The sequence below is a fragment of the Portunus trituberculatus genome, chromosome 38 (assembly GCF_017591435.1).
Source record: "Portunus trituberculatus isolate SZX2019 chromosome 38, ASM1759143v1, whole genome shotgun sequence".
Taxonomy (NCBI): domain Eukaryota; kingdom Metazoa; phylum Arthropoda; class Malacostraca; order Decapoda; family Portunidae; genus Portunus; species Portunus trituberculatus.
Window position 1 is genome coordinate 14,083,615 of NC_059292.1, and position 15,577 is coordinate 14,099,191.

The 15,577-nt window shown below is 45.1% G+C and overlaps 1 protein-coding gene across 1 annotated transcript in view; it reads right to left on the bottom strand.

Annotated features, from left to right (window-relative positions):
* LOC123514593 (prosaposin-like) overlaps nt 1-15,577 on the bottom strand; it is a 106,953-nt gene that overhangs the window by 22,141 nt on the left and 69,235 nt on the right. Inside the window, exons 8-12 of the mRNA XM_045272558.1 lie at nt 14,618-14,785; nt 14,306-14,501; nt 13,808-13,944; nt 5,790-5,924; nt 5,414-5,542 (exon numbers count right to left, since the gene is read on the bottom strand). Coding sequence (XP_045128493.1) covers nt 5,414-5,542; nt 5,790-5,924; nt 13,808-13,944; nt 14,306-14,501; nt 14,618-14,785 — 765 coding nt within the window. The remainder of the gene's footprint in view (nt 1-5,413; nt 5,543-5,789; nt 5,925-13,807; nt 13,945-14,305; nt 14,502-14,617; nt 14,786-15,577) is intronic.

Genomic DNA, 15,577 nt, shown 5'->3' on the forward strand with positions numbered 1-15,577 from the left:
TGCCCCATAGAAGCCTCAGTTCCACAGGGCTCTGTATTAGGGCCAGTCCTGTGGAACATATATATAGACGATTTACTTCGCCAGCTCCCCACAGTCAAAGCCTATGCTGATGACTGCACGGTGGCCGTCTCCTACTGCCGCCAGGACAGTAGGCGCGCTGTTGCTGCAGTCAACAGGCAGCTGAAAACTGCAGAGGAGTGGGGGGCGCTATGGCAGGTCAACTTCGCGCCTGAGAAAACACACGCTATGGTCGTCTCCCGGTCCCCCGCCGCCACCCAGGCCGTGGAGGGACAAATAAGGTTTGGGGGTGTCCAGCTGCCCCTCCAAGACGACATCAAGATCCTGGGTGTGGCCATTGACCGGGAGCTGCGCTACGACCAGCACCTCGCGTCTGTGGCCCGCCAGACCTCTCAGCGTGTGTCAGCCCTCCGCAGGGTGGCAAGCAACCTGGATCCCCAAGGCATCCTGACGCTGTACAAGGCACAGATCCGCCCTTGTATGGAATACGGAGCCTTGACGTGGATGTCCAGTGCTGTCACCCACACCAGGCGACTCGATGCGGTGCAGAGGCGCGCTCTCCGACTGCTGGGGGACGATGAGGAGATCGCCGACGGTGTGACATCCCTGGAGCACCGTCGCGATGTGGCAGCTCTGACAGTCTGCCACAAGACACAGGTGCTCCACACTCCCACCTCACCCGCCTGTACTTGCCGCCTCACCACGCCAAACGCGCGACGCAACAGGCAGCAGCCAGAAAACGTGTGACGGTGCCACGCTCACACACATCACAGCATCTGAGGACGTACAAGGCCAGAGCAGCGCGTCTCTGGAATGGCTTCACGAAGGCCACGCCTGGTGTGGCAGACATGTCAAATCACCAGGCGAAAGTGGCCGCCAACACCTGGAGGGGCACACTCACCATGCCGTTCCTGTCCAGCTCCTCCTGTACATAATGTATATAATGTATATAGTGTATCATGCTAGCTGGTGCAGTTACCACCTCAGGTACCTGAGAGAGAGAGAGAGAGAGAGAGAGAGAGAGAGAGAGAGAGAGAGAGAGAGAGAGAGAGAGAGAGAGAGAGAGAGAGAGAGAGAGAGAGAGAGAGAGAGAGAGAGAGAGAGAGAGAGAGAGAGAGAGAGAGAGAGAGAGAGAGAGAGAGAGAGAGAGAGAGAGAGAGAGAGAGAGAGAGAGAGAGAGAGAGAGAGAGAGAGAGAGAGAGAGAGAGAGAGAGAGAGAGAGAGAGAGAGAGAGAGAGAGAGAGAGAGAGAGAGAGAGAGAGAGAGAGAGAACTATGCCTCATCCCCTCCACCCAGAACTCTGCCTCACCCCTCCACCCAAAACTCTGCCTCACCCTCCACCCAGGACTCTGCCTCACCCCTCTACCCAGGACTCTGCCTCATCCCCCTCCATCCAGGACTCTGCCTCACCCCCATCCACCCAGGACCCTGCCTCATCCCCCTCCACCCAGGACCCTGCTTCGGCTCCAGCTTCGGTGCAGACACCCACTGAAGACACAAGCACCACCCTAACAGAGGACAAGCTGATCAAGGAGGAATTGCTGGCCCTTCCCCAGGAGGAACTAGTTGCAGCCTATCTGGCGAAGTGCAGGGAACTGATAACAGCCAAAGCCTCCATTAAGTACTTTGAACAGCAGAAAAACTCCTTCGATCATCATCTCCTCCCCTTGGCTGAAGCCTTCTCAGCCCTCGAAAATTTTGTCACCACTGAAGCCAGGCCTGACATTACAGTGGTGACACAAGCAACAAGCGCTCTCCCAGAAAAGATTGATTCTGACTGGGAGGAAGCTTGTTCAGCTGTGCCAAGCCTCCGACAGTGGTGGGATTCAAGCAAACCCCGCCAGCTGAGAAACATCTCCCACACCTCTACCTGTACGGACGAGACAGACAGGCCAGCTTTATCTGCCCCCCACACTTCGGCCCAGGGCTTCAGGACTAATGTGGGAGACCTCACTCACGCGGTCCTCAAGAACGCAGCTGACATTGTTGTCGTCGTCGAGACATTCCTGACGGACGAATGTGTGACGACCTGTGACAGGATCCAGGGGCTACTGCCACTGGTCTCGTCGGGATCGCACCACCAGGAAGGGTGGTGGAGTTGCCATGTGCTACCGGGAAGGCCTGCAAATACAGTTTCTCCCTGTCCCAGCCCCCGAGGATATGGAAGCACTGTTTTTTCGCCTTTTACTTGCTGATAAAAGCGCTGTCTTGGTATGCGCCCTCTACCGCCCACAGTGGCATGGCAGCGCCCCTCTGACGTACCTGACGGACCAGCTGGACACCCTGATGGCCACCCACGACTGCCAGAACATCATAATCCTGGGTGACCTGAACCAACACTTGGTAAACAGGGCCTATGTGGAGCTGAAAGTGGTACATGGACTCACCAACCATGTCACCTTCCCCACACACATAAGAGGTGGCTCCCTAGATCCTGTCCTGACAGACCTGCCTGGCAACACTGTGCAATGCCTCCAGCTGCACAGATAGGGAGCTCTGACCACAATGCTGTCCTCACACAAGTTGGTCTCAACCCTTTCCTCGAGGAAGACAGCAGGCGAGTCATCTGGCTGTGGGAGCGCGCAAACTGGCCAGCTTTCAAGCAGAAACTTGCTGGCACTGACTGGGACGCCGCCCTCAACGGGGATGTGGACCACAACATGTCAGCCATCACCACCATCCTCCTCAATGCCCAGTTTCGACACGTCCCTCAGAGAACCTACACTGCCGACCCTCGAGACCAACCATGGTTCGGCTACAGATGTTGCCTTGCAGCAGAAAAGAAATACAGGACTTGGACGCGCTACAAACACCACCCTTCCCAACATAACAAGTCCCTGCACCGAGCAGCCTGCAGGGCCATGACGAGGACTGCGGCTTGGGCCAGAAACAGATGGGAATCTGACCTCAAGAGGAAGCTGTCCACCAACCAAGTCAACCCCAAACAATGGTGGTCACTAGTAAAGGATCGGCAAGGTACCACAACTCAGGAGAGGATCACACCCTTCAAAACAGCAGATGGTGACTGGGCAGTAGAAAATCAAGAAAAAGCTGACCTCCTGGCAGTGCACTTCAGCAAGAAGATGACCGCCATGGAGCCAGAACGGCAGCCTCCTCATCTCGTCCGTTTGGGCAACCTGAGCCTGGACAGCATTGTCATCGCTGAGGACGAGGTGGCCAAACTCCTCGGCTCTGTGTGCGTCAAGAAGGCACTAGGGCCAGGCAGAGTAAGCCCCCACCTTCTCAAGCATTGTGCAATGGAGCTCTCCAGACCCTTCACCCACATCTTCCAGCAGTGCCTACGCACCGGCACCTGGCCAAGCATCTGGAAAGAGGCCCGTGTCACACTAGTCCACAAGAAGAAAGAGAAGGCGAACCGTTCGTGCCAACTACCGACCCATTTCTCTTCTGTCAGTTGCCAGCAAGATTCTGGAAAGAATCATAGCTGAGCAACTGACCCACCACTTGGAAGAGCACCACCTCCTGTCCCCAAGACAATTCGGCTTCAGGAAGGGGCACTCCGCCTTGGACCTACTTCTTCTCCACGCTGAGACCTGGCACACCTCTCTGGACTCTAGTAGCCCCTCTCTTGTCATTGCTCTTGACATCGCCGGGGCTTTTGACTGTGTATGGCACGGAGGGCTCCTGGCCAAGCTCGAACAACTCGGCATCGAGGGACAGCTGCTGGACTTGTTCTCGAGCTATCTAACTGGCCAGAGTCTGAAGGTCGTGGTCAACGGGTGCGAGTCAGCCGCGTACCCAGTGGGAGCATCAGTTCCACAGGGGTCATTCCTGGGACCCATCCTGTGGAACATATACTTTAACGACCTTTTCCACAGCCTCCCCCTAGCCTCTGCCTATGCTGATGACTGAACCCTGTCTCGCAGCTTCATGAGGGACGAGGTAGAGGACGTGATTAATGCCACCAACAGACAACTTGGTGACATCCTGGCCTGGGGACGTCGGTGGCAAGTCAAGTTTGCTGCCGAGAAGACCCAAGCCATGGTGATATCACGTTCAAGGGAGGATGCCAGGCGATTGGAGGGGAAGCTGAAGTTTGGTGACGACACCCTCGCCTTACAGGACTCTGTCAGCATCCTGGGGGTGGAGGTTGACTCCCAATTCAGCTTCGCACACCATCTGGAGGGTGTGGCACGCAAGGCCTCCTTGAGGGTGACATTGCTGCAGCGAGTCCAGCACTTCCTCAACGCCGACGGCCTCCTGAAGCTCTACAAGGCCCAGGTGAGGCCCATCATGAAGTACTGTCCCCTCACATGGATGAGCAGCACCCAGTCCCACCTCACCCTGCTGGACAAAGTACAAAGGCAGGCAGAACGCTTAATACAAGGTGCCAGCAGCTGGCAGCAGCAACGGCGTGGGCAGCTACAACAGCCGCAGCAGCAGCAACAACAACATCAACAGGGGCGCCACCACCATCACCATCACCATCACCAGCAGCAGCAGCAGCAGCAGCAGCAGCAGCAGCAACAGCAGCAGCAGCAGCGATGCTCCCCAAGGCTGCTAGACAGTCTCGAGCACCGCAGGAGAGTTGGTGCCCTGACAGTGCTACACAAGGCACAGTTGCTACACACACCACACCTCACAGCACTTCGGGTCCCATGGCGGAGGTCTCAGCGCACTACGAGAGCGGTAGTGACTAATGACCTCCTCCTGGAAGTCCCGAGGACCAGCACTGTGAGGTGCCAGCGCTCATTCACTTGCGCCACAGCAACACTGTGGAACACCTTCACCTCTGTGGTGGATCCCAGGACCATGTCCACCCAGCAGGTGAAAATGGCAGCCCACAGATGGTGCCGCACCCATCCCCCCTAGTGCCGTGACACTAAAGTGACAGTGAAAAGCCCTGACAGTGACAGTGGTTAAGGCAGTGATCAGTGACAGTGACAGTGACAGTGATAGTGCTCCATGTTTTCACAATTACCATTTTCTGTATATTATCATTACTCCTATTATAAACATTGTAAATAGGCTCCCTTATGACAGAGGAGGCCTTTAGCTTCTGTACATATTTCCCCAAGCCTCCTGAAAAATCATGTTACCTTGTTTAAATAAGAGAGAGAGAGAGAGAGAGAGAGAGAGAGAGAGAGAGAGAGAGAGAGAGAGAGAGAGAGAGAGAGAGAGAGAGAGAGAGAGAGAGAGAGAGAGAGAGAGAGAGAGAGAGGGGTTAAACAAAGGACATAGGTAGTTGGCAAGAAGAGGTGCAGCATAATTTACAAGTCACAACTTCTGACCCGTTAAAATCCCTAAAGTTGACATGTCAATTTAGCTATATAAAAAGGTAAGATGGCAGCTGCTTCAAGGATGGACCCAACTGTACACAAAAGTAAAGAAAATATAAAATGAACCAATGAAAATATAATATACAATGACTCACCTCAGTCTTGTGGTCTCCAAGCATCTTGTCCAGCTGAGTTATGGCATATTCACACATTACGCAGGACACATCCTCCTTCTGCGGCATTGTCTCAGGTTGAGCAGGGCAAAGATGGATCATTTGACACACCTGGGAAGACAATGTCAAGTTCTGCTTAAAAATTAATTTGCTAAAAAATTCTCACATTTGTCAAATTACTTATCAAAGTGAAACACACCAAGATACAAAAATTCACTGAACATCACCTCAACAAATTTATAAATCAACAATAAAAGATATACAGCTCCTATGGCTCTTAAATGTACCAATTACTGAAACTGCCTTCCATCCCACTCTTCCTTTTTCATCATTATCATCAGCATCATATAACCATTACCTTCGCTGGGTCTATCTCTTGGGCCAGCAATTCAATAACCTGGTCGCCATATGCCTCCACATAATCTTCACATTCCTCAGACAAGTGGTGTGGCATCAGCCCACAGACACTTTCTACTGCATTTTCAATGTCCTCCTGAAGCAAAAGAAAAAGATCAAACAATAATTGTAAAGATTGTAGTTCTTATGTTAACAATGTTAAAGTTGTACTTCAGCTGCACTTTATGGATAGTATGCATCTCTTGCTTTTTTTTTATGTTGAAGCATGCACACTTCTAGTGTCTTAGCTGGGTGCATAGATTCAGACTTTTGTAACTAAAGTCAAATGATGTACTATCACAGAAAGTGCAGGCAACTACAAATTTTATGTAAAAAGAAATTAAACGTGGGGAATAATTAAGAAGTTTTCCTTGTGCAAGAAAAAATAATCCCTTAATCTGCAGGTAAAATATAACCCATCCATGGTCCCAAAGGACCCCCCTTAAACAACGAAGACGGCCAGGTCACACAGTCAATCTTCATATTCTATCTAGGATACAATGAAACATATCATAGTGACTTCATAGTTGTGTGTGTGTGTGTGTGTGTGTGTGTGTGTGTGTGTGTGTGTGTGTGTGTGTGTGTGTGTGTGTGTGTGTGTGTGTGTGTGTGTGTGTGTAATTCACCTCGGTTGTGTGCTGGTCACCCAGCCAGTCTTTCCCATTATGGAGCGAGCTTGGAGCTCATGGACCGATCTTCGGTAGGACTGAGACCACAACACACTCTACACACCAGGAAAGCGAGGCCACAACCCCTCGAGTTACATCTCGTACCTATTTACTGCTAGGTGAACAGGGGGCCATACATTAAGAGGCTTGCCCATTTGCCTCGCCGCGCCGGGACTCGAACCCGGGCCTCTCGATTGTGAGTCGAAGGCGTGCTAACCACTACACTCACGTGTGTGTGTGTGTGTGTGTGTGTGTGTGTGTGTGTGTGTGTGTGTGTGTGTGTGTGTGTGTGTGTGTGTGTGTGTGTGTGTGTGAGTGAGTGGTGAGTGAGTGAGTGAGTGAGTGAGTGAGTGAGTGAGTGAGTGTGAGAGAGAGAGAGAGAGAGAGAGAGAGAGAGAGAGAGAGAGAGAGAGAGAGAGAGAGAGAGAGAGAGAGAGAGAGAGAGAGAGAGAGAGAGAGAGAGTTTACCTATGAGTTTACCTATAAATTTGCTGCGGGAGATGAGGTAAACTCATGGTGTCCCGCTCGCTTTCATCTACTCATCATACTTTTTCCTTGAAACTATGAATATTACTTGCTCTCACTATCTCTCCAGGTAAGTAGTTCATTCCAAGCGCGAACAGCTCTCACTGGGAAGCTATACTTCCCGATATCAGTCATGTATCCTGGCAATCTCAGTTTGAACTCATGACCACCTCTCGTTCTCCTCTCAGTGTCTAGCTTGAGGAAGTCCTCTCAGTCAATCTTGTCCACCCCCTTCAAGCATTTGAACATCTGAATCACATCTCCTCGCTTCCTTCTTTCTTCCAAAGTTGACAGCTGCTGGGCATGCAATCTCTCTTGGTAATCCATATCTTGCAGGGTCAGTACTAACTTGGTTGCAGCTCTTTGCACCCTTTCTAGCTTCCTTGTGTGCTTCTTTAGGTGCGGTGCCCACACTACCTGGGCATACTCTTGTTTTGGCCTCAGAATTGCTTCTATGATTTTCTTTACCAGAGACTCACTAAGGTGAACAAAAGTTGTTCTTATATTAGCTACTATTGCCAACCCTTCTCCCACAATTTTGTTTATATGTCCCTCAGGTGACAGGTTGTCCTGTATTACAACCCCTAGATCTTTTTCTCTCTCTGTACATTTAATATCAGTCCTGCCCAAATTGTATCTTGTGTATGGTCTGTGGATACTTCTTCCCATCTCCAGAACATGACACTTGTCAGCATTAAACTCCATCATCCACTTTACACTCCATTCATACAGGAGATCCAAGTCCCATTGCAGCCTAAGACAGTCATCCAGTGTTTTCACTTCTCGCACCATCTTAGCATCGCCCACAAACAGATTAATATAACTTCCCACTCCATCCGGTAGGTCATTTACATATATTAGGAACATTAGGGGTGCCAACACCAATCCTTGTGGAACTCCACTTGTTACATTAGCCCATAGGGAACTCTCACCCCTTACCATTGTCTTCATTTTGCTCCCTGTCAAATAACTTTACAATGAAGACAAAGACACATGTGAGAGAGAGAGAGAGAGAGAGAGAGAGAGAGAGAGAGAGAGAGAGAGAGAGAGAGAGAGAGAGAGAGAGAGAGAGAGAGAGAGAGAGAGAGAGAGAGAGAGAGAATTAACACCTTCAGAGTTGTCAAAATGCTCCCACTTGGTTTGCCAGTAATCCATTTATTTCTATCAGGCTTGCAGTAAACTGGCTCTTTCCATGATAGTACACCTGCCCTTTGAATTACCAAGCCACACTGATCTATTAATTCAACTAGTCATTGCAGAATGTAGTTGAGATAGGAGTAAGGAAATTTAGTGCCGATCAAGAAGAAAAGTTATGATTGTTGGAAACAAAAGTTAACTGCATGGTAGCTTGTTATTTACATAAGAAAGAAGAAAAAGCTATTACAAGAGCCCTATCATTACCAAATGGAAGTGAGATAAAGAGCAAGATTCTTAAGGAAATGGACATTGACAAGCTGCTTGGAAAGTGATGATGGATTCAGTGTTTTGCTGCAACATTTGGAGGAGCTATCAGCTGCAAATTGAAGCATGGACAAAATTTGACAAATTCAGGTAAGGAAAGGACACTGAAGAAATATATTTTGGAAATTGTGAAGAGAAATGCAGTTAGGATTTAAGCTACTGGAGTGTGTGTTGGGCTAGATGTTAAAGACAAGCAGATGACTGATGATTGTGTTCAGTGTCAATACCAGTGTCAGTGTGAGTGAGACTCCTGGAGTGATAGTTAAGTTTTAACCAGTGTTCAATAAAGAGGAAATGAATGATGTTACATGGGGAAGGAGACCAGCAAGAGGGAATTTAGCAAACAAAAATGACAAAAATAGACAGAAAACCCTGTTAACTGTTATTGTAATATCAGAAAGTGTTATGTATGTGGATCAGAGTATCAAGTGATTCCAGCATGTCCAAGAAATGTTTATGTGAACAATGCAAGTGAAGAGATACACAAGGAAGCCAAGTCATATGCTGTTCTAGGAAGTTGAGGAACAATGTCAGTCTTGATAATGGAATCTATTAACTATCCTATTCTGGACACAGGATGGCCAGTTAAAAGCTTACATACAGACTTTGATAGAAGAGGAGAAAATGAGTATAGAAGACAAAGAGAGTGAAACAACATTTAGATTTGGTGATAGTAACATACAAATCAAGGAGTAAGACAAAATTCCCAGTAAATAATATAGGTGAGACCATAATATAGTAGTTGATGTGGTGGACTGCTCTGCTTTTCTCTTCAGCAAGAAATCAATGAAGAAGGCACAGAAGTTACACTTAGAAAATTATGTCACAAACATAAATGGAAAAAAAGATGAAATTGGAATGTACTTCCTCATGCACAATTGCCTTCCACTGAAGAATGAGGAGATAAAACAAAATAAATAAATAAACAAATAATAATAATAATAATAATAATAATAATAATAATAATAATAATAATAATAATAATAACAAATATATAAGTAAAAATTTTTAAATTGTTAACTATTGATAATGAAACAAAAAAAAATTAAATAAATAAATAAAACTCCATCAGCAGTTTCATCATCCCATTTGTAAGAGAGCAACTCTACTGTTAAAAGATGCAGGTGTTGAAAACAAAATGTGCTTTGTGTATGTTTAAGATTTTCTTTTTTATGCAAGAGGGAAGACTGCCAAGGGCAACAAAATATTAGAAAAAAAAGGCCCACTGGAACTGCAGGTTCCCTAAAAGACCCAAAAGAGTCATCCAAAAGCCAGAGACAAATGTCCTGACACCTCTCTTAAAACAAGTCAAGTCGTAGGAAGATGGAAATAGAGAAGCAGGTAGGGAGTCCCAGAGTTTACCAATGAGAGGTATGAATGATTGAGAGTACTGGTTAACTCTTGTATTAGAGGGTTGGACAGAAAAGGGATGAGAGGAAGAAGAAAGCCTTGTGCAGCGAGACCACAGGAGGAGGGGAGGCATGCAGTTAGCATGATCAGTAGAGCAGTTAGCATGAAAATAATGATAAAAGATAGAAAGAGATGCAACTTTTAAGTGGTCAGTCAGTCAGAGGAGGGGAGTTGACGAGACGAAAAGCTCTTGATTCCACACTATCTAATGAGGTTGTATGAGTGGAACCTCCCAAACATGCAAAGAGTATTCCATACAAGGACAGATAAGGCCCTTGTAAAGAGTTAGCAGTTAGAGGGGCAAGAAAAACTGGCAGATGCCGCAGAACATCTAACTTCACAGAAGCTGTTTTAGCAAGAGATGAGATGTGAAGTTTCCAGTTAGTTTATGAGTAAACAACAGACCAAGGATATTCAGTGTGGAAGAGAAAGACAGTTGAGTGTCATTGAAGTAGAGGGGACAGTTGTCTGGAAAGTTGTGTTGAGTTGATAGATGGAGGAATTGAGTTTTTGAGGCATTGAAAACTACTAAATTTTCTCTGCCCCAAACAGAAATCTTAGAAATATCAGAAGTCAAGCGTTGTGTGGTATCCCTGCGTGATCAGTTGACTTCCTGAAGGGTTGGTCATCTCTGAAAGGATGTGGAAAGATGTAAGGTGGTATCATTACCGTAGGAGTGGATAGGGAAAAAAGTTTGGTTAAGAAGGTCATTAATGAATAATAGAAAGAGAGTGGGTGATAGGACAGAACCCTGAGGAACACCACTGTTAACAGATTTAGAAGAAGAGCAGTGGCTGTCTACCATGGCAGCAACAGAACAGTCAGAAAGGAAACTCAAAATAAAGTTGCAGAGAGAAGGATAGAAACCATAGGAGGGCAGTTTTGAAATCAAAGCTTTGTGCCAGACTCTATCAAAAGCTTTTGATATGTCTAACGCGACAGCAAAAGTTTCACCAAAATCTCTAAAAGAGGATGACCAAGACTAGGTAAGGAAAGCCAGAAGATCACCAGTAGCGACCTTGACGGAAGCCATACTGGCGATCAGATAGAAGATTGTGAAGTGACAGATGTTTAAGAATCTTCCTATTGAGGATAGATTAAAAACTTTAGACAAGCAAGAGATTAAAGCTATAGGACGGTAGTTTGAGGGATTAGAATGGTCACCCTTTTTAGGAACAGGCTGAATGTAGGCAAACTTCCAGCAAGAAGGAAAGGTAGAAGTCGATAGACATAGTTGAAAGAGTTTGGCCAGGCAAGGTGCAAGCACAGAAGCACAGTTTTGAGAACAATAGGAGGGACCCCATCAGGTCCATAAGCCTTCCAAGGGTTTAGGCCAGCGAGGGCATGGAAAACATCATTACGAAGAACTTTAATTGTAGGTATGAAATAGTCAGAGGGAGGAGGAGACGGAGGAACAAGCCCATAATCATCCAAGGTGGAGTTGTCAGCAAAGGTTTGAGAGAAGAGTTCAGCTTTAGGGACAGAAGAGATAGCAGTGGTGCCATCAAGATGAAATAAAAGAGGGAAAGATGAAGTAAAGTTATTGGGGGTCTTTTTGGTCAGATGCCAAAAGTCATGAGGGGAATTGGAGTTTGAAAGTTTCTGACATATTCTATTTATGAAAGAGTGTTTGGCAAATTGAAGAACAGAATTGGTATGATTTCGAGCAGAAATATAAAGTGCATGAGATTCAGGAGATGGAAGGCTCAAGTATTTTTTGTGGGCAACCTCTCTATCATGTATAGCACGAGAACAGGCTGTGTTAAACCAAGGTTTAGAAGGTTTAGGTTGAGAAAAAGAATGAGGAATGTACGCCTCCATGCCAGACACTATCATCTGTTATGCGTTCAGCACACAGAGATGGGTCTCTGACATGGAAACAGTAATCATTCCAGGGAAAATCAGCATAATACCTCCTCAGGTCCTCCCAACTGGCAGAGGCAAAACATCAGAGGCACCTCTGTTTTGGGGGATTCTGAGGAGGAATTGGAAAAATAGGACAAGATACAGAAAAGAGATTGTGATCAGAGGAGCCCAACGGAGAAGATGGGGTAATAGCATAAGCAGAAAGATTAAAGATAAGGAAAAGATCAAGAATGTTGGGTGTATCTCCAAGACCATCAGGAATACGAGTAGAATGTCGCACTAGTTGCTCTAGTCATGGAGGATAGCAAAGTTGAAGGCTAGTTCACCAGGATAGTCAGTGAAGGGAGAGTAAAGCCAAAGTTGGTGGTGAACATTGAAATCTCCAAGGATGGAGATCTCTGCAAAAGGATAGAGGGACAGAATGTGCTCCACTTTGGAAGTTAAATAGTCAAAGAATTTACTACTCAGGAGTTAGAGGAGAGATAGACAGCACAGATAAATTTAGTTACGGAGTGATTACTGCGTCGAAGCCAGATGGTGGAAAACTTGGAAGATTCAAGAGTGTGGGCACGAGAGCAAGTTAAGTCGGTGTGCACATACACGCAACATCCAGCTTTGGAGCAAAAATGAGGATAGAGAGAATATGAGGGAACAGAGATGGAGATACTGTCAATTGTCTCAGAAAGCTGTGTTTCGATGAGGAAAAGAAGATGAGGTTTAGTAGAGGAGAGGTGGTATTCTACAGATTTAAAATTAGATCCAGATCGCAAATATTGCAAAAGTTTATGAAGAAAAAATCGAGGGAGGTGTCAAGACATTTTAGGTCGCCACCGAGAGAGCAGTCCAACTTAGGGGCATTTCTGGTCCCCTCCCCAGAACGGGACTCCAAGGCTGGATTTGGAGTCACCATTTTGAATTTTGAGTTTTAAGTGAAGGGTGTGTGTGTGTGTGTGTGTGTGTGTGTGTGTGTGTGTGTGTGTGTGTGTGTGTGTGTGTGTGTGTGTGTGTGTGTGTGTGTGTGTGTAATTCACCTCGGTCGCCCACTGGTCACCCAGCCAGTCTTCCCCATCAAGATCAGAGCTCATAGACCGATCTTTGGGTAGGACTGAGACCACATCAACACACAACGGGAAAGCGAGGCCACAACCTCGAGTTACATCCCGTATCTATTTACTGCTAGATGAACAGAGGCCACACATTAAGAGACTTGCCCATTTGCCTCGCCGCTTATCAGGACTGTGTGTGTGTGTGTGTGTGTGGTAGGTGCATGTAGTTTTGTGTGAAGGAGAGTTGTCTTTAGAGGACAGGCTGTGACTGTCCCCTAGAGTTGTGAGACACAAAGGGAAACATTCAGTGAGATCACAGTTTGCTTTCATGGAAGATTCACAGCATCCCCTGAACTAGTGTTATCAAGAACTTTTGAATATGTGTAAACTATAAGGATACACCATCAAGGCCTAATGTAAGTATGAGCATGGCAAAGGAGTTCAACAAACATATCACTTGTCAAAAGGGATATTGTAAATCTCAAGTGTATGAAAGGAAATGCTGCTAGAGGATTGAATAAAAATGTAGAGCCAAAACCTGAGGAACTTTATGTTGATAATTATTCACTTTATGTTAATGTGTATTTGGTCAAAAAAGTTTCATAAAAGAGATTAAAAAATGGCATAGTTATTTTCAATGGTTCAAGATGGTGAGTTAAAAATATTTTTTAATTCAAAATCACAGTTGGCTGATGTAGTGACAAAGAAGGGAGTAATCCTTTGAAAAGAGCTTTTCACTGTGCCTATGGCAGCAGTACTACAATCTAAGCATAACTATCTAAGCAGCAAATAGAAAACAATAAATCAATGGAATATAAGGCTGAAGACTGCCTCCTACTTATGTAATTCAACATCAAGACAAACATTACACAGTAAGTTTCATACAAAAAAATAATAATAATAATAGATAAATAAGTAAATGAATAAAAAAAAATATATGCAATTTTGATTATTAAGTGACCATATTATACTATCCAACACAAGATAATGAATTATTTTCTTACCCGAGTATCTTTTTGCTCCAACATGTTGCGAAGGAACTGCATCACAAACTCACACATGACACATTTGTTGTCATCTTTGATATTGGTTTTGCCTACAGCTGGAGCAACAACACCATTTGTGCCAACATGTGACACAGCTGACAGAAAAGAGAGTGAAGAATGAATATAAATTATGCAAATTCTACAGTAAAATGTAAAAAAAGATGAAAAATCTAAAAGCTTTGTTCATAAGTACAACACCGTCTTGGTATTCTGTATATATTTGTATATTACAAGCAAATATAATGAAAAGACACAATGTGTTTCTTGTAACACCAGCAGGAGCACAGGACAGACACCAGAGTAAGTTATGTTGGTGAGTTCTCTACAATTATAATATATGCCTTTTTTTTATTTTTAGATGAGATCACCTTTCAAATGCAGCATTTCTTTACTGAAGTAATCAAAAGGAAATAGTATGACATTCAAGTACCAGAATACATCAAATTATATCTTTACCAATGCCAGAGCCACTCAAAGAAACACGGGGCAGATGTAGGGTTTGGTCCCCTTGATGCTCATGATTGATGGCAGCAGCCTCATCCTGGCCAGTCATCCTGCTGCCTGGCTCATGTTGTACAGGAAGAGCTGGGAGGAGAGGCACCTGGCTCACAACACCTGGCAGTTGTGGCTTTAGTAGAGTCCATACTGGAGGCTGTGTGGAAATAAATAGATAATGGAAATAAAATACTGCATGCCTATGGATAGCAGCTGTCTAACATATTAGAGTACTGTCACCATGATTGTAGAATAGGTCCTCTCAAAACATACCAGCTGGCTGAAGACCGAAGTCTCTCCACACAAACCAACAGCTTCACATATCTGCTTGGGATGGATTTCTGACACAAGCAGATTATACAGAGGTTCATAATATTCATCCACCAGAGCAAGACAATTCTTGCTGAATTTTCCAGTCTGATGACATAGTCCATCCAAAATCTGGAAAAACAATTAAATTATAACTCACCATATAAAAGAATCATAGCAGTATTACAAGACCATAAAAAACATAAGAAATCAATAAAAACAATAAGAAGAAAGACATGAAGGAAGGATTTTTTTTAAAGATCAGTTGTCTCAGAGGCAAGCAATGAATCACTGACAGCAACTTCATACATGCTCTTTTTGACACTGCTATCTTGTCCTTTCCTCACAATATTCAAAGGTGTCACTGAACATCTTCAAGAATGGTTTTGAATAACAATAGAGCAATTGGAGATATCATGACCTTTAGTTCATGATCTCAGCCACCATATGTCAGTAGTATCATCCTCCTTGTAGACAATAAATGAGGACAATTTTTAAGACTTTCAATTTATGAATATATATAAATCTGTCACATCACATACAAAGACAATCATTGCTGCCCCATTTGTTATTGTTGACAGCCCACATTTATAGCCTAAAAATCGTAATCATATATCTTCCAGTATAACAGGATTCTGCCTAAGGATACCATTGTTTCAAAATGTATGCTATTATATAAATAGTCACTATCACTGGTATGTTTTCTTTCCATCAGGTGTGGGCAAACTACAGCCCATAGGCTGCATATGGCCCACCAAAGGAATTCATGCAGCCTGATTAATGTTAGTAAATTTGAAAGAGCAAGTTAATGAACAACACCAAATAGTATTGTGAGCATTTCATTTTCCTCCCACAAGTGTGTACATGTATGCACATGGGAGTGGCTTTTTCTTTAGAAACCATTAATTTGGTAATTTAAATATT